At 38.0% G+C, this 25830-nt stretch overlaps 1 protein-coding gene across 16 annotated transcripts in view; it reads right to left on the bottom strand.

Annotated features, from left to right (window-relative positions):
* Positions 1-25830, bottom strand: part of CADPS2 (calcium dependent secretion activator 2) — a 577723-nt gene that overhangs the window by 187233 nt on the left and 364660 nt on the right. For all 16 annotated transcript variants that reach the window (XM_027539120.1, XM_027539121.1, XM_027539127.1 and 13 more), the window contains one exon: positions 19151-19217. In XM_027539120.1, coding sequence (XP_027394921.1) covers positions 19151-19217 — 67 coding nt within the window. The remainder of the gene's footprint in view (positions 1-19150; positions 19218-25830) is intronic.

Genomic DNA, 25830 nt, shown 5'->3' with positions numbered 1-25830 from the left:
ACACATGGTGAGCAGTTCAATGTGGCCCAGTGTGACCTGCATCATTATCACTTCAAGGACTGTAAGGAGATCCAATCAGTCCATCCTAAAGGAGATCAGTCCTGGGTGTTCATTGGAAGGACTGATGTTGAAGCTGAAACTCCAATACTTTGGCCACCTGATGCGAAGAGCTGACTTATTGGAAAAGACCCTGATGCTGGGAAAGATTGAAGGCAGGAGGAGAAGGAGATGACAGATGATGAGATGGTTGGATGGCATCACCGACTCGATGGACATGGCTTTGCGTGGACTCTGGGAGCTGGTGATGGACAGGGAGGCCTGGCGTGCTGCAGTTCATGGGGTCGCAAAGAGTCGAACACAACTGAGCAACTGAACTGAACTGAACTTATAGATCACTAAATTTAGTTTCTCACCATAAGGTCATCAAAATGCTAAGAAAATTCAGGAAAAATAAAATGAAACAACAAATAATAAAGCAAAAAATAATTTAGGAAACAACTATTTAGGGAGTGATTATTCACATTTTAAAAGAAATTCTTAACCTTCTCAAAAACATGTGGTTCATATAAGTAATGGTATCTTTCTATATTTCATGCATTTCTACTTCAAGAAAAGAGACCACTATAATAAAATGTACTGCAAACTGAAAGCTGTTTCAAACAAAAAACAATAAGCAGCTTCAAAGCTGTAAAGGAACATAATAAAATGTATAACTTCATTACAAATTCCAAATATTATTTACATGTGTATCAGATACATATTATATAATAACACATACGGTTGTTGTATTTTTCAACATTACAGATTTACTTTTTGAGAGTACTGTCATAACATTCTACAAGGTATTTATTTAATCAGTAAAAATTGACCAAGGGAACAAAATATTGTTACATTTGCTAGAATTACAGGTTTCAATTATGTAGTAAGGATTTTAAAATAATACATTGGAAACTAGAGACTATGATTTCTCACTAAATCAAGTAGCTACTCCCAGAGCTAAGCTTCACCGAAAAGGAAACAAAAGATTATTCTCTGAAACATACTGCTATTGAGGGATGAGGGTTATGTATGAGCCCTTGAGAGTGCGATTTTAACTACAAAGTTCACAGATGTGGAAACTGATTTTCCTAAGGTCACCCAGAAAGAGAACGCTATCTGGAATGGAGAACACAAGTCTCTACAATCTAGTAAGCAGTCCTTCCAATGTATCACATTAGAATTCACATTCTGGAACTTACAAACAACTGTATTGCCAAATAACAAGCTGTGCTCTGTGCGCTTAGCTGTTCAGTCATGTCCGACTCATTGCGACCCCTTGGACTATAGCCTGCCAGGCTGCTCTGTCCATGGGATTCTCTAGGCAAGAATACTGGAGTGGGTTGCCATGCCCTCTTCCAGGGGATTTTCCCAACCCAGGGACTGAACCCAGGTCTCCCAGCATTACAGGTAGATTCTTTATCATGTGAGCCACCAGGGAAGCCCAAATAACAAGCTAATTGCCTCAAATTCTGGCAAAGCTACTATTTAAGAGAGGTGTAAGACATTTACTTAGATATGTCTAAGAATCTATCATCAAAGACTACTAACGGTATGGGAGAGAGGAAAGCGAGTTGAGCAGCAAACAAGTTGAGGCATTATCTGTTTGTTATTTATCTTCTCTCAGGTATATATTTGATAAATCACCCTCATTTGTTTTATAGTAATGTTTATATCTGTAATTGATATAAAAGTATAATCCTTTCATATATTTAATCCTCCTCTTGAATTTAACTTGGTCTGAATTTAACACTGTCATCCTACTTTCTGTGTTTTAGCCTTTTGTCTGTGAATTCAGAAAAATAAATTTTCTGAATCACAGGAAAATCACATGTGGATTTTGGTTTTTATTCCATTCCAAGAATCTGTCACTAGGTCCATTTAACTCATTTAAACTAAAAATTCATATATACATATATATATGTGAATTTTATATTACAATACAATTATACATATGAATTTTACATATATATTTCTGTCTTCTGCTATATGGTCACTAAAAATTCCTTGGCATCCTATTTTTAATCTATACCATTTTACAAGTTTTCAAAGGCATCATTGACCCCATATTTTATTTACCTACTGTAAGACAAACCTTTTTTTTTTTTTTTTACTGTATATAACTTACATACAGTATATAACTTCCTTATATAACTTTCACAAAATCTGGAGTTTACAATTTCACATATTGTTATAATTACTTAATTACTTCATAAGCCTGTAACCTATTATAGGAATAATTTTTCAAGTTTTTCTTTGAGTCAAAATATTTTGTAACAGTAATTTAGATGTAGCTATCTTTGTTTCTTAACATTATGCTCTTTAATTCTTCTATATTTTAAGTTTGATATTTCTAAGATACTACAACTCATTTACTCGATTCCTGGTCAGGAAGATTCCCTGGAGAAGGGATAGGCTACCCACTCCAGTATTCTCGGGCTTCCTTGGTAGCTTAGACAGTAAAGAATATGGGAGACCTGGGTTCGATCCCTGGGTTGGGAAGATGCCCTGGAGGAGGGCATGGCAACCCACTCCAGTATATTTGCCTGGAGAATCCCAAGAGCAGAGGTGCATGGATGGGCTACAGTCCATGGGGTTGCAAAGAGTCGGACACAACTGAGCAAGTAAGCACAGCCCTGCACACTGATTTACATTTTAAATATCAGAAATTCCCTTTAAATATTTTTAGGAAAGTGAATTGTGTATTTTCTGAATCCCATATTATAATTATAATATAGATTATAATATATATAACATATAATATAATATAACCTATTATAACCCATATGGGTTATAATATATAACCCATATTATAATACTGGGTTTGGCCAAAAGGTTGGTTTAGCTTTTTCTGGTAAGTGTTGTTATAGAAAAACCTGAACGGTTCGGCCAACCCAATATTTTTTTCCAGTGCTTTTATTCATGAACAACTTCTTGGAGGTATACTGAATTCTCAAGTCATACAATTTCCCATCAATTCTCTGCAGCTGTAACTCTACTGACTTCCACAGTTCGGTGTTAAGGAGATATCTGAAGCAACACACACAACCTTAATTGAAAAAATATTTTGAAAGAAATGTTTAGATGAAAATCTGTTTTCACTAAACTTCCTGAAATGTGGGAAGTCTGTGTATTTGCAGACAATATCTTTTAAATTTCACAAGATGTTTCTTTTGCTGCATTTTTTACTTTTATTCTGATTTCTGCTCTGTTCATCTGTTTTGTCCTCTTCTCTTCACACTTAGAAAAGCAGATTTTTGTTTTATTGGATACTTGCTTTCTTTCCTTAGTATCTGCCATTGTGAGCAGCTTTCAGTTCACACTTGACTCGAAGAAAAACATGAAAAATGATTCCTAAAATGTTACAGGTGTATGAAATAATTAAGTAATTATAACAATATGTAAAACCTAAACTTCAGATTTTGTGAAAGTTATATAAGGAAGTTATATACTGTATGCAAGTTACATTCAGTAAAGAAAAAAAAAGATTTGTCTTTCAGAAACTTTTCTTCTTCTATAGAACTGACTTTGAAGCAGTGGTCATTCTGTATGTGTGTGCATGCCCAGTTGCTCAGCTGTATCTGACTCATGCCAGGCTCCTCTGTCCATGGGATTTCCTTGGCTAGAATACTGGAGTCGGTGGCCATTTCCTTCTCCAGGGCATCTTCCTAACCCAGGGATCAAACCCGAGTCTCTATGTCTCCTGCACTGGCAGGTAGGTTCTTTATCACTGAGCCACCTGGGAAGCTCCTCATTCTGTACATCACTACCTAAAATGTGGGCACCAATTATCTGCTGTTTTTAGTTTTAATCCTTCTGATTTCTCCCAGAACTCTTTCATTAATCTCAGACAACTCCTCGTTTTTACAAACTTTTCAATACAGACCGTGTTTCTCATAAATTTCAAAAATAAAATCAATATATTTGATTTCAATATTATAGAATCTCTTCATAGGTCTCCCTTTGTCCCTCCTCCACCGCTTTTTAAATCTATCCTTGAAAAACAGATTTTCAAAGTCTGCTATTTGCCAAATGATAGGAGAGCCTCATTGATTCCTTGTAGTTTCCCACTGAAGTAGTGACGGAATTCACCTCTTCAGCCTCAAGCTTGAAAGCAAGTAGAAACTAGCAGCTCTCTCTAACCCAATTTTCATTCTTTAGCAGGCATGTATGTAGCAACTTTTTAAAATTGGGGTACAGTTGCTCTACAATGTTGCACTGGTTTCTTCCCTAAAATGAAGTGTATCAGCTATATGTATACATATATTGCCTCTCTTTAGGACTTTCCTCCCCAATCCTACCCATCCAGTGATCGAGCTGAGCTCCCTGTGCTATACAGTGGATTTCCACTAGCTATCTGTTTTACACATGATAGTGAGGTTTTGACAGACGTTCTTCCTGTTGCAACTGTATGGTTCTCTACAATCAGAGGCAAAACAACGTATTTTGAAAGTAACATGGTTTCCATAATTTTTTGTTTTCAGCATAACTGTAGAAGGCTCTAATTCTAAAGCCTTCTTGAATTAGCCTTCTAGTTATAAAATGACCAAATATTAAAAATAATAAGATATATCACTTTATGGGGCATCTAACTCAGGAATTAGAAAAAAATTTTGAGACAGTGAGAGATATCACTGTGACAAAGGTTCTGTTCCCATCTGCTTATTTAGATAAGCCAGGCTTCCCTATGTTCACATTTTGGAACGTTATAAGAAAACATCTTGGAAATGCTCATATCTTGGAAAACAAAAAAGGAATTACTGTGAAACCCTTTCTCATTATAGAATAAGTCATTCACAGGTAAACTGGGAAGGGAAGCTATATCCAGCTCATTGACATAAGCATTTCCAGTCAAATTTAACCTTAATAATTATTCTTCAATTACTCATATGTTATCATAAGCTGTGTGCTACTTATAATTGTAGTTATACTTCAATACAAAATACATTTGTAATACTTAAAGCCTTCCGGTCACAGGAATTTTTATTTACTCTTCCTCTTGTTTCATTTTTTATAATTAGAAACAATTATTTTTGGCTGTGCTGAGTCTCTGTTGCTGCTCAAGATTTGTTCGAGTTGCAGCAAGCAGGGGCTGCTCTCTAGTTCTGATGTGCAGGCTTCTCACTGTGGTGGATTCCCTGGTGGAGTATGGGCCCCAGGACGTGTGAGCTTCAGTAATTGCAGCACGCACGCTTCAGAAGCTGTGGCTCCTGGGCTCTAGAATACAGACTCAGTAGTTGGGGCACAGGGGCTTAGCCACCCCACAGCATATGGGATCTTCCAGGACCAGGGATTGAACCTGTGTCTCCTGCATTGGCAGGCAGAGTCCTCACCACTGAGCCACCAGGGAAGCCCTTGACTTTCATTTTCCTTCAGGTGAGGCAGTTTGACTGACTTGGTTTTTTCAAACAGAAGGACAAGGGGAAATAAATCTGGGAGTTTAGGAGAAAAAGATCTAGTAACAAAGATTTTTTAGGCAAAGGGGTTTTTTGGCCTTCCTGTGTTATTCTTTATATTGGCTCTCTTTGCTCTCTGGATCTTTATTTGGCTTAAACAACAGAAATTTATTGTCTTGAAGTGCTAGAGGCGAGAAGCTGAACTATTAAGGGGTCAGCAGGTTGGTTCCTTCTAAGGGCTGTGAGGGTAATTCGCTCCTTGTCTTTCTCACTTGTAGTGGGTTGCTGCCAAGTTTTGGCACTCCTTGGCTTGTGGAGGTATCATATCCATCTCTGCCTTCATCTTCACTTGGCATTCTCCTGTGTGTGTATCTGCTTCCAAGCTCCCTCTTTTTTAACATGGGCACTAGTCACACTCGATTAGGGGCACACCCTTCTCTGGTATGACCTCATCTTGATTATGCACACAGTGTTATTTTCAAATAAGGTCATATTCTAAGGAACTGGGGTTTAGGACTCTCCAACAGAGGAGAGATTTTTACTCCAATTTTGCAGACATTTTTAATTGCAGAAAAGCGCGATAGAGGGATCAGATTCTGATGCATAATGTGTGCTTAGTTGCTCAGTCGTGTCCCTTTGTGATCCCATGGACTGTAGACTGCCAGGCTCCTCTGTCCGTGGGACTTCTCAGGCAAGAATACTGCAGTGCATTGCCATTTTCTCCTCCAGGTGATCTTCCTAACCCAGGGATCGAACCTGTGTCTCCTGTATTACAGGCAGATAAGCTAAGCCATCAGGGAAGCCCATTGATGCATAATACTTATTTCCTAAGAATACAATTCTGTTGGGGATCAGTTATGGAAATAAGAATTCAAGGAGAAAAAGCTAATAGTATACAATTTGCAATGGTTCAGTTCAGTTCAGTTCAGTCGCTCAGTCATGTCTGACTCTTTGTGACCCCATGAATTGCAGCACACCAGGCTTCCCTGTCCAACACCAACTCCCGGAATTCACTCAGGCTCACGTCCATCGAGTCGGTGATGCCATCCAGCCATCTCATCCTCTGTCGTCCCCTTCTCCTCCTGCCCCCATTCCCTCCCAGCATCAGAGTCTTTTCCAATGAGTCAACTCTTCACATGAGGTGGCCAAAGTACTGGAGTTTCAGCTTTAGCATCATTCGTTCCAAAGAACACCCAGGACTGATCTCCTTTACAATGGACTGCTTGGATCTCCTTGCAGTCCAAGGGACTCTCAAGAGTCTTCTCCAACACCACAGTTCAAAAGCATCAATTCTTCAGCGCTCAGCCTTCTTCACAGTCAACTCTCACATCCATACATGACCACTGGAAAAACCATAGCCTTGACTAGATGGACCTTTGTTGGCAAAGTAATGTCTCTGCTTTTCAATATGCTGTCTAGGTTGGTTAGAGATGCACATAAAATCACAACAATATTCAAATTTGATTGAGAACGTTTATTATTGATTTAATGGTTTTATTATAGAAACTACCTCCATTGTAACTAAATTTATGATGAAAAGTTTACAGTGACCTACAGTTGTAAAATCTAGCAAATTAGCAAGACAGTTTGAAGCCTGACGGGCATGCTCCTATTTCTCTCTGGTCTTTTTTAGGAAGATGCATCTGGTTCTTCCTTGATACCTTTTAGAGACATGATAACTAGTATTTCATTTCTTACTAGTCAGAATGGCAAATAACTAACTGTAGTTCTATGTCCACTTTCAGTTTTTATTATCTTCTTCCATGGGTAGTTTTCCCTGTTATTCATTCATTCAACAAATATTTATTGAATATCTACAGTGCATTTTTTCTAGGCCTTGAGTATACAATAACGTCCTCGGCATCAGAATAAGAAAAAAAAATAGAAAAATAATATCAATTCTCACACGGTGATATGGAGAAGACTGGATTACAGATAAACAATACCTACAACAATTTTGGGTTGTTTTGAATGAGTTGTTTTGAAGAAAAATAAAACAGAGTAGAGTATGACAGGGAAGGGAGTCTATTTTTGATAAAGCATCCAGAAAAGGGCTCTCTGAAGACAATCATATTTCAATATTGGAAGTATTTTGATTGGAAGTGAAGGAGGATAAACCATGTTTAACAAATGAGTCTGCCATTTCAAATCTAGGTCCCACTTTCATTTCTCCCTCAATTACTTCTCCTTATTCTTTTCAGCTTCTGTTTGACAAGACTGGGGACATCTCACTCTAACCCTTGTGTTGTTCAGCTTGATTTTTTATAAAACAGAGACAGTAACACGTGTTCTACAGGTCTTTGAGAGCACTGTGTGCTGAGTTGGTTCAGTTGTGTCCAGCTGTTTGCTGCCCAGTGGACTGTAGCCCCCCAGGCTCCTCTGTCCATGGGATTCTCCAGGCAAGAATACTGGAGTGGGCTGCCATTCCTTCCTCCAGGGGATCTTCCTGTCCCAGGGATCAAACCCACGTCTCTCATGTCTCCTGCATTGGCAGATGGGTTCCTTACCACTAGCACGACCTGGGAAGCCCTTGTGAGCACCGGAGATACTAATGCAGGATAGCTAGCACCATGCCTGCCTAATACGCAGTCGGCTCCCAATAAGTCAAATCCAGCTGTCAGGGATCCATCATCCCTCTCTCTCTTCTTATGTGTCTTTCTAGAGTCATTTCATTGTGGGTTAGAGATACATTTTGTTCTGTAATAGGTAAGAAAGTGTGATGTCAGGCTTGACCCCATTTTGAGGCTGTATGTTTCCAGGCTGGGAATGACTAAGGACTGTTGGCCTTCATGCCTCAGGCTTCTGCTTTCCAGCCTCACTGGGTTCTCCCCAACTTATATGTCTACTTCGCCCCAGGCTGATGGGTTGCTTCTTCCCATTAAAAAGATAGCAATCATGGTATTGAAAATACCTGTTGAATATTCAAATACATAAATGGACAAGAAATTGAGGATGAGAAGAAAAATCAGAGATGCCTCTAAATGTAGTTTAGATATTATTCCCTCTATTTCTTTTTTTTTTTTAATTTTATTTTATTTTTAAACTTTACATAATTGTATTAGTTTTGCCAAATATCAAAATGAATCCGCCACAGGTATACATGTGTTCCCCATCCTGAACCCTCCTCCCTCCCCATATTCCCTCTATTTCTAATGGATATTATCATGAATATATATTTTAATGTATATATTTTAAAAATGATTCTCTTAAAACAACAAAAAAGATTAATCTCTAAAGGTCTTTATACAAGTCATGTTCATGCTGTCGTGCATTAAAGAGTCCAGGCTTGACATGCATAGCATACCTAAAGCGCTAAAAATGTGCTTGCTATTTAAGATCTAGCTTTAAAAACTACCTGTCAAAAGGCTACTTGTTTTTCATATGCAGTGTAAAATGCTTACATCTATGTTGCTTTTTTCTTTATATAACTTGAAGTACAGGTTTGGTTGCTGTTTTATGCTTTAAGTACTGTATTTCTAGCTAGCTTTAAATAACACAATTATTTCTTAACATGATGGACATGTTTAAGTACCAATTTCAAAATCTTTGGAGATACCAAGAAAAAAAAAATCCAAGCAAAAAAGCCGCCAGCTTCAGAAAAATCACGTACTTTTGACAACCATGGTGATTTAAATAAGTATTAAACATATGTTTTATTTTTTACTTCTTTTAATATTGTTTAATATTTCAAAAGTCACCTAACAGTCCTGGAGTTTACCACAGATGATTGGGCCCTGAGGTTTAACGAAGAGCACAGATGGAAGGGAAACAAAATACCAACGCCCAACAAAGCTGTCGCTGATAATTAGGGAATCTGACCCAGGAGACAACTGAAAAAAGTGCAGTTTGGCTTTTCAATACTTTGGTTCAAGAAGCAAAAAAGTATGAACACCATCCTTTGACTCACTAGCTCCTGGTTCTGTTTCCATAAAATGACACTGCATTTTATTCTTTTGATTCCTCTAATATCCCCAAGCACCTTCCACTTTGCCCATTCACCTTACTGAGGCAAACCCTACAGTGAACCTGTAGCATAAGATCAGGTGAATCCTTCTGAACAGTGTCAACACTTTGTAGCTACTGGTTTGGCAGCCAGCATCCGGGGTGGGGGTACACTGGGGAAATCCCACTTGGAAATAACTTATTATCAGTTGGCACTAATCTTTAATATATGCTGTGCATGGGTGCTAAGTCGCTTCAGTTGTGTCTGACTCTTTGTGACTCTATGGACTGCAGCCTGCCAGGCTCCTCTGTCCATGGGATTCTCCAGGCAAAAATTCTGGAGTGGGTTGCCATTTCCTTCTCCAGGGGATTTTTCTGACCCAGGGATAGAAGTGCGTCTCTTATGTCTCCTGCATTTGCAGGCGGGTTCTTTACCGCTAGTGCTACCTGGAAGCCCTAATGTATGCTGTTGAAAGCTAAATGGTAGGGGCCAGGGGTTCCCCATGCTCCCTGTGCTTCCAGCTGAAGGCAGTCTGGCCCATCTCCACATGCCAGGGAATTAGATAGAAACAGGTGGTCGGACCTATTCTGATCTGGTATTTGTTTTCAGGGATAAGCTGACTTATAAGCTTATATAATATACTATATTGCGACTGAAAATCCATTCAGTGGAAAGACAGAGCCATGATAAACATTCAATATCCTTAACCCAGTCTATTCTTAATAACTCCATAAAGAATGGATTTGTTGAGAACTGGGGGATATAAATGTACTTTAATCTGAGGACAGAGTTAAATCAGGCTTTTTTGGCATCACAGGGCGCCTTAATTTGCTGGGGTCCCATGAGGTACCAGCTTCTGATCTAGGAAACCTCCCATTTTATTTTCAACTGCCAACCTGTTCAACACCTGTCCGTGTCCACACGTGTAAGTGCTAACGATGAGTTCTTAGAGACCACCACGTTCTGGTTTGTATGTTGGGTTCCTACTTCAGGGATCATGTTAACAGCTGGCAGCTTAGCAACTGCCACCGTCTAATTTCAGTAAAGATTAAGGCTTAAAAATCCTTAGCTGGAAATGTTCTTGGCAGAGGCCAAAGGTGCTGCTAGAGTTATTAAAAAAAAAAAAAAAAAATCCCAGAGCTTAATTTAATCAAGGAAAATGAATATATTTTTCAAGATCATGATGGATTTGAAGGGAATATATATTTACTGTCTTGACCAAATGGCATAAAAAAGATTTAGCAATCAGTGTATAAATTAGAAAGAGGAAAGGCAGTCTTTTTAAAAACAGTGCTCAGAGTGACTCACATATATTCATCTATTGAACAAATATTTAGCCAGTTTCTACTCACAGTAGATTACAAGACAGACAAGGTCTTTATTTTCATGGAGCACATATTCTAGAAGGGATAAAGAGATAATTAACAAATAAATATATAAGGATGGATAACTCTGATCAGAGAATAATGTTCTGAGAAATATAAAATTGGGTAATGTGACAGGGAGTCACTTCAGATTGGGTGGGCAAAAAAAGACCCATTTAAGGTGACATTTGACCTGATACCTAAGTGGGTAGGTAGAACAAGCTAGTCATGGGAAAATGTAAAAGCTAGAATAAATGTTCCGAATTTCTTTAGATGCTTAAGAAGCTAAGCAACAACCAAGTGGAAGAAAGGTGTGTGGTATGTTTAGTCACTGTCATGTCTGACCCCATGAACTGCAGCACAACCAGGCTTCCCAGTCCTAGGAAGAAAGGTAGGGAGATTTAATTCAAAGGCATATTTGCATAGAGATCACACTTTAAAAAGAAACTTATATTATTATATATTTGAGAGAGGAGGCTGGTGACCTGGAGGTGCTAAACCCCAGTTCTCGGTGCTGCAATTACCCTGGGATGCAGAGCATTACAAGTCACGCTGCTGCTCAGTGATAGGCGAGGACTCATCTGAGAGGAAGCTAGAGGCCACAATAGGGACAATATATAGGACTTTCCCTTGGTTATGGTCAGAGGTTTTCTAAGTGTAATAGGCAGTCATGGAAGAATTTACACAGAAAATTGGCAAAACCTGAGTTATGCTTCAAATAGATTATTCTGGCAATGTGAAGAATGGATTGTCAGGAGAATGGTAGAAAGTAGACCCAGAGAGAACAGCTGGGACTCTATTGTGAAAATCCATGTGAAGATAATAATGGTTTCAAATAGAATGATAGCAGAGAAGATGGAAAGAACTGAATGTAAGCAGGATACTATTCTGGCTGTAGATAAAATAGGATTTTCTGATTGACATGGGGTAATGAAAAAAAAGGGGGACAAAAGAGACACCATGGTTTTGGTTCAAGTGTGCTCAAATATGGGCTTCCCTGATGGCTCAATGGTAAAGAATCTGCCTTCAATGCAGGAGATGCAGGTTTGATCCCTGGGTCAGGAAGATCTCCTGGACGAGGATAGTCCATAGGGTTGTAAAAAGTCAGGTACACCTGTGCACACACGCACAGATGCTCAAATATAAATCAAGTTTATGTTTTATATAGGTTTGAGAAGGAACCCAAATTAAAGGTGAGATAATATTTACTTATCTTACATTTACCAGTCATGCAGGAGGAACACTCCACATGTATGTGTAAAGATATATATGCATATGAATGCATGCATACATATAAACATATACACATACAGCATTTTAAAGTTGAGTCTTATAAAACAATCAAGTCCATTAACATTCAATTCAGATAAATACGGTTACAATATTGCACATTCCTCATTCATAGGTCTTTACTCTTTCATGTAGGTGTGAGCTAAAAAAGAAGAGAAACAGATATTTTTCTACATGAACATACCAACACAAATTTTAAAGGAACACAAGGTACATGGGAAAGAGGAATTTTGGCATTGGGATCATTTCCTGATCCTTGTGAGACATTTCTTATCAAATTCAGCTCTACTCTCATTCTACTTTCTTTTATAATTTTAACTCTTGAGACATAGGTAAATGATCATTTCAATATATTTTACAACTATTTTGAAGAGTAAATGCATTATTTCATTACAGAAAACTCGATTATTACAAAGGCTATCATAAAAAGGAAACTTAAAAAATTCTTTTCCTCTGAGATTTTTTCCCACAGCCAAAACAATTTTCAATTTTCTTTCCTATGTGTATTTTGAAAGATAAAATAATACATGCAACTCGACTCATAATAACCATTAACTATACAAAAAAAAGACAAATTTAAAAAAAAACTAAGTTTCAGTGAATATTTAAATATTCATGAGTCATCAAGTTTTATAAATCTTACTTCATATTATAGGTGTCTATGCCCTGGCTTAGCAATTTCATTTCTATAGGGATACTCTAACACACATGGATGAGCCCACAGATCAAGCATATATATTCCAGCATTATTTGTTGATTAATGAAAGGAACTTAAATTTCTAAAAACAGGGAACTGTTATGTAAATTATTGTAAACTAAATTATGGAATCCAATCATCCATTAAAAGGAATAAAGTGAATTTTTAGATACTGACATGGTAACTTGATGTTTTATTTTTTATTTATCTTAAATATTTGTTTTAATTAATTAATTTATTTAGCTGTGTCAGTCTTGGTGGCATGTGGGATCTTCAATCTTCATTGCAGCATGTAGGACCTAGTTCCCTGACCAGAGATTAAACCCAGGCCCCTTGCACTGGAAACAGAGTTTTAGTCAACTGGACCACAAGGGAAATCCCATCACACATTTTAAAAGTGGGTCAAAACAATTCAGGAAACAAATATATATGCGGATGATTCCATTAGGATTGGATTATACTGAAACAAGTTTAAAAGTTCAAACTGCCAGCAGTGGCTACTTGGCCACTGGGGGAAAAGACTGAAATCAGGGGGCCATACTGGTAGGGTTCTGATGAGGGCCACAGAGACTTCTGTATGGTTTGAGTTTATCCTATACTGAGCACGTCTTGGGTTTGTACATCTTAAATCAGTTTAAAACGTAAAGCCAGAGAGACACTACCCCATGACTTTCTTGATTTGACAGCAGTGTATCTATTCACTTTGCATTACTATTAGCAAACATCAGCTTATGTCCTAAGACTAAACCTAGATCATCTAATTTCCTGCAGTAGTGGCATTCTCAGATAACGTGACAGCAGTCTGCTGCAGGGTGTGCAGGATATTTCAGATATCAATAGGCTGGTGCAGCCATTTCTTTAAGCTGAGAGCAGATTTTGATGGCGTCTCATTAAGAGAGTGGCTCTCGTATGTTTCCAGCAGGTACAGACCACTTAGTGGCATGGCTGACTGTTTACATCCTGTGCCAGCTCAGCTGATATGTAATTAACATTATGCCTTGATAGCCTGCTGTTGTTTGCAGCAACTTCAAGTCATGATTCTGACACATCGACAATAAGCAGAGAACACTTTGATATGAGGCCAAAACAACATAGATGTCTATCTACTTCAGTTTCCAGTAATGTCCCGTGGTAAGTGGGCTTCATGAGTGCGGGTCTCTTTATGCCATCACTCACTGGCCATTTCTTTAACGTAGTAACACTGTTATGTACCTCATGAAATGAATGTTCCACAGTGATTATGCACATACCTGTTTGTCTTCAGATCAACTGTAGTTGTGTGCATTTATTTGATCATGGCACAGTGACAAAGGATATGGGAGCTTAGCATCTAGAGACTGACAGAACTGGATCTGATCACCAGACGCTACCTACCACATACTAACTGTATAATTCTGGCCAAATTATTAATATAAAACCTCTTTGTACATCAAGTTAATCTGTACAATGGGGATAATAATACCTATCCTCAAATCTTATTCTGAAGACTAAAAGAGATAGTGTGGTGGTAAAACAGTGCTTTGCATAAGTGCCTGCCATATTTGCATAATAAATATTAGATTACAGATAGCAATAGTTGTATTAATAGGTGATTGCTTCAGGAATTTTTATATCACCACAAAATATGCAGCATCTGAGGGCATACAGTTATTTGCAGAGGTATTAGCTGAATACAGATTTATGAAATAATTCAGTTTGCTTAAATTGTAGATACAAATATGGAATTTTAAAGCCATTAAATGGTTTATTACAATGAACTAAAACATACTAGTATCAAAAGTCCTTTACATCAATGATATCCTCCAAATGTAACACTTAAACACTGAATACGCTTAAAAAATTAATAAAAAACACATATAAGTTTAATAAAAACACATGTAAGTTTTGGGAAGATTTTCAACATATTCATCAAAATCACTGTTCTTTCAGTTTGGCTTGGACCCAAATTTACCTTCATCAGAAACAAATGCAGCCTCAAAAAAAGCATGAAAAATCTTTTTAATACTGTAAGCATACTGGCTTTAGAATGTAAATGGGGTCCAAAATTAATCTTACGTAGCTCAGTTAACACCCCACAATGATAACTAATTCATTTTCCCATTTTCAACTCTGATTTGAATGTTGATACAAGAGTCTCTGAAAAGTCTCTTCACCTCAGCAACTCCGCAAGTGTTCACTTTGAACAACGACTTAGCCGCTGAGCAAACGAGACTCTCAATCAATTTTTATGAGCACAAATTCTTGGGCTGATGGCTAGACCTCCAGCTCCATCACTCAGATAATACACACTCACAAGTGGTGATGAGATTCACATTATCACCAGAGCACCATTCTGCCGACGGCAGCAGCAGACACAGCAGGGGCACACTGTCCTCCTGGAAACAACTCCCTCACCTTTCAATAGTGCAGCCTGCAGGTATGGATCTACAAGCCATGTGCCAACAGAATGAGAGCTATCTTTAGAGATCCTAATAAAATGACCCACTTCTTCCCAACGAGTCCTTCTTGCTGAATATCCATACATACCCGTCTTGATTTTGAAGTGTGTACATCCGTCTTCCCATTACATTTGGAATTGAAAGGATGATTCAATTATATTTAACACTTTAAAAAGTTGTCAGAGTACTGGCATGTAAATCTCAATACACTGGGCATGGGATTCTCTGTGTGAATACATGTATATACGTATATTTGTATAAAGATACAATGCTTCCCTGGTGGCTCAGACAATAAAGAATCTGCCCACAATGCAGGAGACCTGGGTTCAATTCCTGGGTCGAGAAGATCCCCTGGAGAAGGGAATGGCAACCCACTGCAGTATTCTTCCCTGGAGAATCCCATGGACAGAAAAGCCTGGCGGGCAACGTCTATGGGGTTGCAAAGAGTCGGACACAACTGAGTGACTAACACTTTCACAATACTTATCACATCAGATCAGATCAGATCAGTGGCCAGGCCTCCCTGTCCATCACCAACTCCTGGAGCTCACTCAGACTCACGTCCATCAGTCAGTGATGCCATCCAGCCATCTCATCCCCTGTCGTCCCCTTCTCCTCCTGCCCCCAATCCCTCCCAGCATCAGAGTCTTTTCCAATAAGTCAACTCATGGCATGAGGTGGCCAAAGTACTGCAGTTTCAGCTTTAGCATCATTCCTTCCAAAGACTATGACTTCAAATTTTAAGACGATATGTCAGGTAGAATACATCTGAATTCATGAAAGTTTGGTGGTGTTTATCCTAAATTTTAATTATGGAGTATAGAGGTTAACCTCATTTGGTTTAAATTGAATGTTGTCATTAAAATGTTAAACATATTTTTGTTATATGGAGAATTTTCCAGCTCTCAAAAGACATGGTTAATATTCTGTAAAGAACACTTAATGATCTCAAAGCACTGAAATTCTTTTTTTTTGAATTTTTTTGAATAAAGGAAGAAAATTCTTTTATTTCTATAAGTCTCTTATGGGGTAATAATGAACATATATATGGTTGCTCTGTAACTTGATTCTTGTGATCATATATCAAAAAATAAGGTAGGGAGCAAAGGATTATTCTGAACTTTACCTGGCTTGAAGCATAAAGTGTCCATCCGAACTCTCAAAACTGATCTATTAAGCCCTAATTTTCATATTAAAACAATGTATATTAGAAACTCTTTTAGCCTACTGTTACTTTACTGGATCTCTACAGGATTCTTTCTTTAAAAATAATGAATATGATCCAGCAATCATGCTCCTTGGTATTTACCCAAAGAAGCTAGAAAGTTATGGTTACACAAAAACCTGCACACAAATGTGTATAACAGCTCGATTCACAATTGCCAAAATTTGGAAGCACCCAAGATGTCATTCAGTAGGTGAACAGATAAACTGCTTCATTTGGACAATGGAATATTATTCAGTGCTAAAAAGAAATCAGCTTTTAAGCCATGGAAAAAACATGGAAAAACCTTAAATGAAATCCCTAAGTGAAAGAAGCTAATGAGTAATGGCTACATGCTGCAAGACTCCAACTGTGACATTCTGGAAAAGGCAAACCTGCGGTAAAAAGATCAGGGGTTGCCAAAGGTGGGAGGGTGAACAGGCAGAACAGAGAGGATTTTCAAGGGAGTGATATGCTTTGTATGATATTACAGTGATAAATAGTATGCTTGTTCAAATACACAGATGTACAACACCAAAAGTGAAATCTAAGAAAAAGTATGGACTTTCGATGAAGATGATGTGTTGAGTGTAGTTCACCCTTGGTAACATATGTACCGTTCTGGTGAGATGTTGATAGTGGGGGAAGCTATGTGGGGACAGAGGATAGGTAGGAAATCTCTGTACCTTCCCTTAAATTTTGTTGTGAACCTAAAACTGCTCTTAAAAAACCATATTGACTAATAGGTATGACATGTTGAAATCTGTGGTTACTGGGTGACATTCTCATGTGTTCTTATACTTATTTCCATCAGTTCAACTCTATGCTTACTAAGAATCAGTAGCGTTTGATTAGGCCAATAACATCAGCTACTGATCTTATGGGATGAGAACTTACGATATTTTGTGTAAATGCATGATATATGACCATGAAAAAGAAGCTTCAGTTTTTATGAAAAATCATTTGAATGCTTTGGAAAGATTTGACAAAGACAAGTCACTAACACAAACTTGCTAAATTAGACGTAGGTGAGAAAATCTATAAGTGGAAATAAAATAAAAATGTACAGAAAGATATGTGCTCAAGCTGCCTAGTAAATGCATTTAAATTTTTGTGCCAGTGTAGAGAAATTAAGCCTAGAAACCAAAGAAGATGCCTTATAGGTGTGACTTTTGGAGGACAGACCATTGAGAACTCCCAACAGGGAGCCCTTACTCAGAGCAAATGTGTGAGTTTTATATAAAATATATTGTCTGTGTGTGCAAATGTATGTGCATATTTTATTAATCTGGTTGACCAAATATTGGTTCTATTTACTTACTTATACATTTTGTTATTATTTATTTTTGACTGCATTGCATGGCATGTGGTATCTTGGTTCTCTAACCAGGGATTGAACCAAGGGCCCTTGCAATGGAAGCCTGGAGTCTTAACCTCTGCACCACCGTGGGATTCTCAGTTCTATTTACATAAGAAAAAGTTACACTTTACCCAGGCAGGGAAAAAAACCCACTTTTGATTAAAAATTTAAACTTTCATGAAGTTACCATGCTATTATGACACATCAATAAAATAATTGTATCCAGCAGTAGATAGATTACTTTATTTCTGGAAGATAGCAAATGATTTTCCTTCCTTGGGATATCACCATGTTAACCTGATCTAGTCTATACTTGCTTAATGCATTGAGTAGGGCTTCCCTGGGGCTCAAGTGGTAAAGAAGTCACCTGCCAATGCTGGAGATGCAAGTTTGGGAAGATCCCTTGGAGAAGGAAATGGCAACCCACTCCAGCATTCTTGTCTGGGGAAATCCCATGGACAGACGGAACCTGGGGGGATGCTATTGTACATGGGCTTGCAAAATAGTTCAGATATGACTTAGCAACTGAAGAACAACAATAATGTGTGGATAGGAATTGATAAGATTTTACAGACTGTTTTGTGTTAACGATACCAAGACAGCTTCTCTTTTCATATATATTCATTGGGAATAAGACAGCTTGAATTTATCGTGAACTGGAATGACTATTACTCAAAATTATTCTTTAAAGTAACTTTACTAAATGAGTATATTCTATGAGCAAAGGTCATTCATGATCAAACACCAAAACAAAACAAGGGTCTACTGAACTGTACATTGTAGTACTCTGCCTATATTCAGAATCCTATCACAAACAAATCCACCAGTCAAGGCAATTAAAAAACCTGTACCTCTGAATAAGTGATATATACGATACATTTTTTTTAAAGACATGTTTTTATGGATTAAGTTTTATCTATAAAACATCAGAATAATGCAGTGGTTCTCAAGGTATGGTCTTGGGATCCTGGGGATCTTCAAAATCCTTTCAGGGGACTTGTGAGGTCAAAACCAGTTTTAAAGTTATGTTTAAACATCTTCGCCCGTTTCACACTTACTCTCTCAAGAACATATACTGGAGTTTTCCAGAGGCTAAATTTCACCTGAGACTGCAACACATTGAAGGCAGAATCTGATTGGAAAATATAGCTGCACTCTATTAAGCCAGACATTGAAGAGGTGCACAAAAGCATAAAATAATGCCATTTAGTTCACTAAAATGTCTGGCTTGAAAAAAATAGCTATTTTAAATAAAAAAGGTTAGTTGCATTGGAATGGCCTTACTACTTTCATTTTAAAATGAATAAATATTTTCTAAATTTCTCAGTTTTAATTTCTAATACAGTAGATACTGCCAGAATAACCCAAATAAAAGTTTGATTGGCTTAGAGTGGTTATATGACAGGAAAAAAGTGTACTTACCTGAACAAGAACAAAGTAACGTTTTTTCCATCTTTTCCAAACCTTCTGCCCAAGGGCATACAGATATCTGGTAAGAAAAACAAAAATATCTTATATGAATAATGGTGTGGTGCCACATAATCATATTTATTCCATAGGTATTTATTCTCGAAAGCAGCCTGCAAAGTTTAGTTCAATTGGAACCTGTGACAGCACGCGACTTCTGTGTTACAAAACGACTGAGTCTGTTCTAAGGTTCTTGAAAGGGAATTGATATATGTGGCTTATCAATTTGTCAGTTCTCTTTACAAATTGAGCCAAGTTGGAAAGGATAATCAAAGAAGCAGTAGGAATTGTATTCTTACACATATTTCTCAGGAGAGACGTATGCTATGAATTGAGGCTAGGGTACCAGATGTTTCAGCTCGCAGGTGACAGAGGCTGAGGAGTGTGGCCTGGCAGGGAGCCGGCTGCAGAGTCCAGAACCCAGGATGAAGAGTCTCTTTCCAGCTGAGTGTCCCCAAGATGTGCCTGTACCAATCTCAGTTTCCAATTCCTTAACTATCAAATCAAAGAAGTATATGTGATGATTTCTAAGGTCCAAGCCCTGTAACTTGGAGATTTATCTGACTTATGTGAGCTTCTTAATGCAAAATTTCCTAACTATGAAACTCAGATACTAATGAAAGTGACATTGTATAATTTAATAGTGGTTTCAACCAAGACTTCTGTTTAACTGTGCATTGCTGTTAGTAACCTGAATTGAAATGATTCAAGTAGTTAATCACTGGAGAACAGAACTTTTGTTCTTACTGAATACACCGATATAGGCTTAAGGATTGAGGAGGAAAGGGAAGAAATTAAATATTAATCAAGTATGAACATGTCATGGAGAGCTATTTAAAATTATATCCCATACTTCCCACAAAAGTGGAAAACATTTTAGAAGTTAAAAAGTATGGATTCATGTTGATGTATGGCAAAACCAATACAATACTGTAATTAGCCTTCAATTAAAATAAATAACTTTATATTAAAAAAAGTATGACAGAGACCTAATTTTTAAATTAAAGTATGATTTTTCAATATTTTATCACAATTCCTTTTTCTGTAGTCAAGATTTAACATTATAGAGGGTATTCAAACTAATTTAAATTATATACAATTCTGAATGATTAAAAAAACCCTTTAGCTAATAGTTTGTTGACGGTCTTAAAGTCTTTAGATTACCTCTCGATTTTTAAAACTGAAATCTTAGCTTCAAATTTTAGCTTCTGTTTTATGAAAATAATTATCCTTTGCAAAAAAAAAGGAAACATACTTTTTGCCCCCTTTTAAAAAAGATATGGGATATTGGCTAAGGGGTGCTGAAATGATGGGCTTTCCTATTCACTGCTCATGGAGTGTAAAATAAGACCACCTTATTGTAGAATATGGAGAAGGCAATGGCACCCCACTCCAGTACTCTTGCTCGGAAAATCCCATGCACGGAGGAGCCTGTTAGGCTGCAATCCATGGGGTCGCTAAGAGTCGGAAACGACTGAGCGACTTCACTTTCACTTTTCACTTTCATGCATTGGAGAAGGAAATGGCAACCCACTCCAGTGTTCTTGCCTGGAGAATCCCAGGGATGGGGGAGCCTGGTGGGCTGCCGTCTATGGGGTCGCACAGTCGGAAATGACTGAAGTGACTTAGCATTGTAGAATAACATGACATGCAAAGATGGGCTCAATAAAGGATAGAAATGGTATGGACCCAACAGAAGTAGAAGATATTAAGAAGTGGCAAGAATACACAGAAGAACTGTACAAAAGACATCTTCACGACCCAGATAATCACAATGGTGTGATCACTTCACCTAGAGCCAGACATCCTGGAATGTGAAGTCAAGTGGGCCTCAGGAAGCATGACTACGAACAAAGCTAGTGGAGGTCATGGAACTCCAGTTAAACTATCTCAAATCCTAAAAAGTGATGCTGTGAAAGTGCTGCACTCAATATGTCAGCAAATTTGAAAACTCAGCAGTGGCCACAGGACTGGAAAAGGTCAGTTTTTATTACAATCCCAAAGAAAGGCAATGCCAAAGAATGCTCAAACTACCGCACAATTGCACTCATCTCACAGGCTAGTAAAGTAATGCTCAAAATTCTCCAAGCCAGGCTTCAACAATATGTGAACAGTGAACTTCCAGATGTTCAAGCTGGATTTAGAAAAGGCAGAGGAACCAGAGATCAAACTGCCAACACTGCTGGATCATCAAAAAAGCAGAAGAGTTCCAGAAAAAAATATTTATTTCTGCTTTATTGACTGCCAAAGCTTTTGACTGTGTGAATCACAATAAACTGAGGAAAATTCTGAAAGACATGGGAATACCAGACCACCTGACCTGCCTCTTGAGAAATCTGTGTGCAGGTCAGGAAGCAACAATTAGAACTGGATAAGGAAAAACAGACTGCTTCCAAATAGGAAAAGGAGTACGTCAAGGCTGTATACTGTCACTCTGCTTATTTAACTTACATGCAGAATACATCATGAGAAATGTTGGGCTGGATGAAGCACAAGCTGGAATCAAGATTGCTGGGAGAAATATCAATAATCTCAGATATGCAGATGACACAACCCTTATGGCAGAAAGAGAAGAAGAACCAAAGAGCCTCTTGATGAAAGTGAAAGAGGAGAGTGAAAACCTGGCTTAAAACTCAGCATTCAGAAAACGAAGATCATGGCATTCGGTCCCATCACCTCATGGCAAATAGACGGAGAAACAGAGGAAACAGTGACAGACTTTATTTTTTTGGACTCCAAAATCACTACAGATGGTGACTGCAGCCATGAAATTAAAAGACGCTTGCTCCTTGGAAGAAAAGTTAAGACTAACCTAGACAGCATATTCAAAAGCAGAGACATTACTTTGCCAACAAAGGTCCATCTAGACAAAGCTATGGTTTTTCCAGTAGTAGTTTTTCCAGTAGTCATGCATGGATGAGAGAGCTGGGTCCAGCTCCATAAAGAAAGCTGAGCACCGAAGAACTGATGCTTTTGAATTGTGGTGCTGGAGAAGACTCTTGAGAGTCCCTTGGAGTGCAAGGAGATTCAACCAGTCCATCCTAAAGGAAATCAGTCCTGAATATTCATTGGAAGGACTGGTGTTGAAGCTGAAGCTCCAATACTTTGGCCACGTGATGCAAAAAGCTGACTCACTGGAAAAGACCCTGATGCTGGGAAAGATTGAAGGCAGGAAGAGAAGGGGACAATAGAGGATGGCATCAGCAACTTAATGGGCATGAGTTTGAGTAAACTCCAGGGGTTGGTGATGGACAGGGATGCCTGATGTGCTGCAGTCCATGGGGTCGCAAAGAGTCGGACACGACCGAGTGACTGAACTGAACTGATACAAAAATAGTCCCCCACTTATTCATCATGGAATTAGGGAAACAGACACACACACGTATACATATGTTACATGGATATACAGAACAGTATTATTCATATTAAAAAAAGGTAACAATGTCCAACAGTAGGTGAATTGTTTAATAAATGCTGGAAAATGCACGTAAAGAAATATTATGCTGCCTCTGAAAAAATATTTTTAATAAAATTAATAACAAGGAATATCTCATGATATAATATTTTATGAAAAAAGTTTCAAAAACATATAAATACTTAAGAGATTTGAAATTTGTAAAAGAAATATATGAAATAGATATTTCAAAAATTTTAGTAATAGGGCCTTTGAATCGTGGGATTATGGAAGATTTAATTTTCCATCTTTATTTCCTGTATTTCTAAATTTTCAGGGAAAAAAAACACACACACACACAAACAGAAATGGAGTGACTAAAAGTGCACGTAAATCCTAGGCTCCTGCCTAGCAAACATCGCCAGTACTGCCCAAATCAATGATGTAGTTTCTCTCTCTCAGACACATTAGTTAACGGGAGTATTTTGCGAACTTCTATTTAGTTTTATAATACTCTGGATATCCTATCGTCTGCGCTTCTGAATGCAGTAGTGATGCAGTTAGAGACTATCAGAAACATCCGTCAGTACTCTTCTCACCTGCTCACTCTCCCCTCCTGATGGCCCCTGAAAACCCTCTGCCCCACCTTTGCTCCAGCCTCTAATTTCTCTTCTATGGTTCCAGTGATAGGTGTTGAGTTGCTCTCTTCCTGTCTTCCCCATATAATTTTCCTCTTCTGAAAGGCACACACCCCAGTGCTTATTACAGGGTTAAGAGCAATGACCTCAAGAGCTACATATACTGTGGACATGACAGATGCTCTCTGTACAAATTCACCAGCAAGATGCGCAGCAAACAGCTGCCAAGGAGTCAAGAGGGCATTTGGAATAACTTCTGCCTGTGACCGCAGGCTGCTTCTTCAACGTGTCTCACTTAGCATGCTGGTCACACATAAGCGAAAGTGAATAGTGATACACAAACCATCAACACCACAAGCAAGTGTAAGTCTGGCCGACAGCGAAGGTTCTGCATAAGGGATGATACTGTCAGCAGCAACTTCATTCAAAATGATGCCTCGACGCATTCAAAATGAAAAGGTATGATCTCTGTGAAGAGAGAAAGCAAAAGGGTGGGTGGATGCACGTGGGTATATTGAAAGATGTTGTGAAGAATAGAATAAAAGACAATTCAAGATTGGAACCAAGGTAAGCATTTGAATGTTGGGCCTTGAGCCATTACGGGCTACTGTACTATAAGAATTCAATAGAACATGCACGGAAGAAGTCATCACTGATCATACATTTCTAGAAAGGAATTCCTCATTAGAGTTTTTGTGGCAATATAAAAAAAATTATATTCAACAGAAGTAAACATTTCTGCATAATGTAAATGTTACCAATGTTATGAGGGAAAAAGAAAATATGACAGTTTCTTCCTTTAGTTTTCCTAGTAGCCAGACAAAAATTTTACGTAAGAAATGAACAGAAATAAAAGATGTCAGAAGCAATAACTAATACTAAATAAGAATACATTAAACTTAATTTCAAATCTAACTTTTTTCCTTATAATCATGCCTTCTAGAATTAGGTTTCAATAATCATCATCTGGCTGCTTTTTTACTGGTATAAAATCAGATTCTTAGTATAAGAGACACATGTAAAGTTCAGGGGAGAATGAAAAAAAAAAGATGTTCACCAATGTCAGTCAAGAGCAAAAAGTCACAACCCAAATAAGAATCAAGGAGTCAAAATGATTAGGTTGTCATTAAGAGTGATGCCAAAAAAAATGACATGGAAATTATAACACCGCTAAGTTTTTAAAAAGCTGTCATGTGAACTCATAGTGTATGTATGGCAAAAAAAAAAATCCAGAAAGATATATCAAAATGTTACACCTGAAAATTAATATCTGGCTGATCAGATTAAGGATGAATTTCATTTTCTTCTTAATGTCTTTCTGCATTTCCACAATTTCTACATTAATCATGTCTTCATTTTTTTTTTGGTTACCATTTAAGTAAGGTTTATTGTTAGTGTACTTAAAGTAAAATTCACCCATTTTAGATATATAATTTGATGAAAGTTGACATAGGAGGAATGTAACCACCACAATGAATTTATAGAACATCTCCACTCCTCACCCAAAGGTCTCTCTATGCCTTTTTACAATGAGTCTTTTCCTCACACCCCCAGCTCTGCAACCACTGATCTGACCTTAGAGTTCAGTTTTCTAGAAGGTCATGTAAGTGGAATTGCACACTATGCAGCCTTTTGTGTCTAGCATCTTTCACTTAGTAAAAAGTTTTTGAGATTCAGCTTTTGTCTGTATCAGGAGTTTATTCCTTTTTATTTCAATGTATGACTTCAATGTGTTTATCTTTCACCAGTTGGTAGACATTTGTTTCCACCTGTATGCTAAATGCTATGCTAAGTCACTTCAGTTGTGTCTGACTCTGTGCGACCCCATAGATGGCAGCCCACCAGGCTCCCCCGTCCCTGGGATTCTCCATGCAAGAACACTGAAGTGGGTTGCCATTTCCTTCTCCAGTGCATGAAAGTGAAAAGTGAAAGTGAAGTCACTCAGTCATGTCCGACCCTCAGCGACCCCATGGACTGCAGCCTACCTGTATGGCTATCATAAATAAAGGCTGCTATAATCAGTCACATTTGGACTTTCCCAGTAACTCAGCAGTAAAGAATCCACCTGCAATGCAGGAGCCGAAAGGAGATGCAGGCTTGATCCCTGGGTTGGGAAGACCTCCTGGAGGAGAGCATGGCAACCCACTCCAGTATACTTGCCTGGAGAATTCTATGGACAGAAGAGCCTGGCGGGCTATAGTCCATGGAGTCACAAAGAGCTGGACATGACTGAAGTGATTTAATATGCTCTCATAACCATTCATATTTAAGACCTTGTGTGGGCACATATTTTCATTTCTCCAGAGTAAATATCTAGGATTGGGATTATTGAGTTATAGTGAAAGTGTGTTTAACTATAGAAACTGCCAAATTGTTTTCCAAAGTGCTGTACAATTTTGCATTACCATTAACAATGCATGAGAACTCATCCTACTAACCTGCTCCTGGCATGCAGCACGTGAGATCTTAGTTCCTAGACCAGGGATCAAACCTGTGCCCCCTGCATTGGAAGCATCGAGTCTTAACCACTGCACCACCGGGCAAGTCTCCTCATCTTACTTTTATAATTAGAAAAAAAAAAAAACCTTTTATTAAGGATTTGA

Source organism: Bos indicus x Bos taurus, chromosome 4, assembly GCF_003369695.1.
Source record: "Bos indicus x Bos taurus breed Angus x Brahman F1 hybrid chromosome 4, Bos_hybrid_MaternalHap_v2.0, whole genome shotgun sequence".
In the NCBI taxonomy this organism is placed as follows: Eukaryota; Metazoa; Chordata; class Mammalia; order Artiodactyla; family Bovidae; genus Bos; species Bos indicus x Bos taurus.
This window is presented reverse-complemented; position numbering and strand designations above follow the sequence as displayed.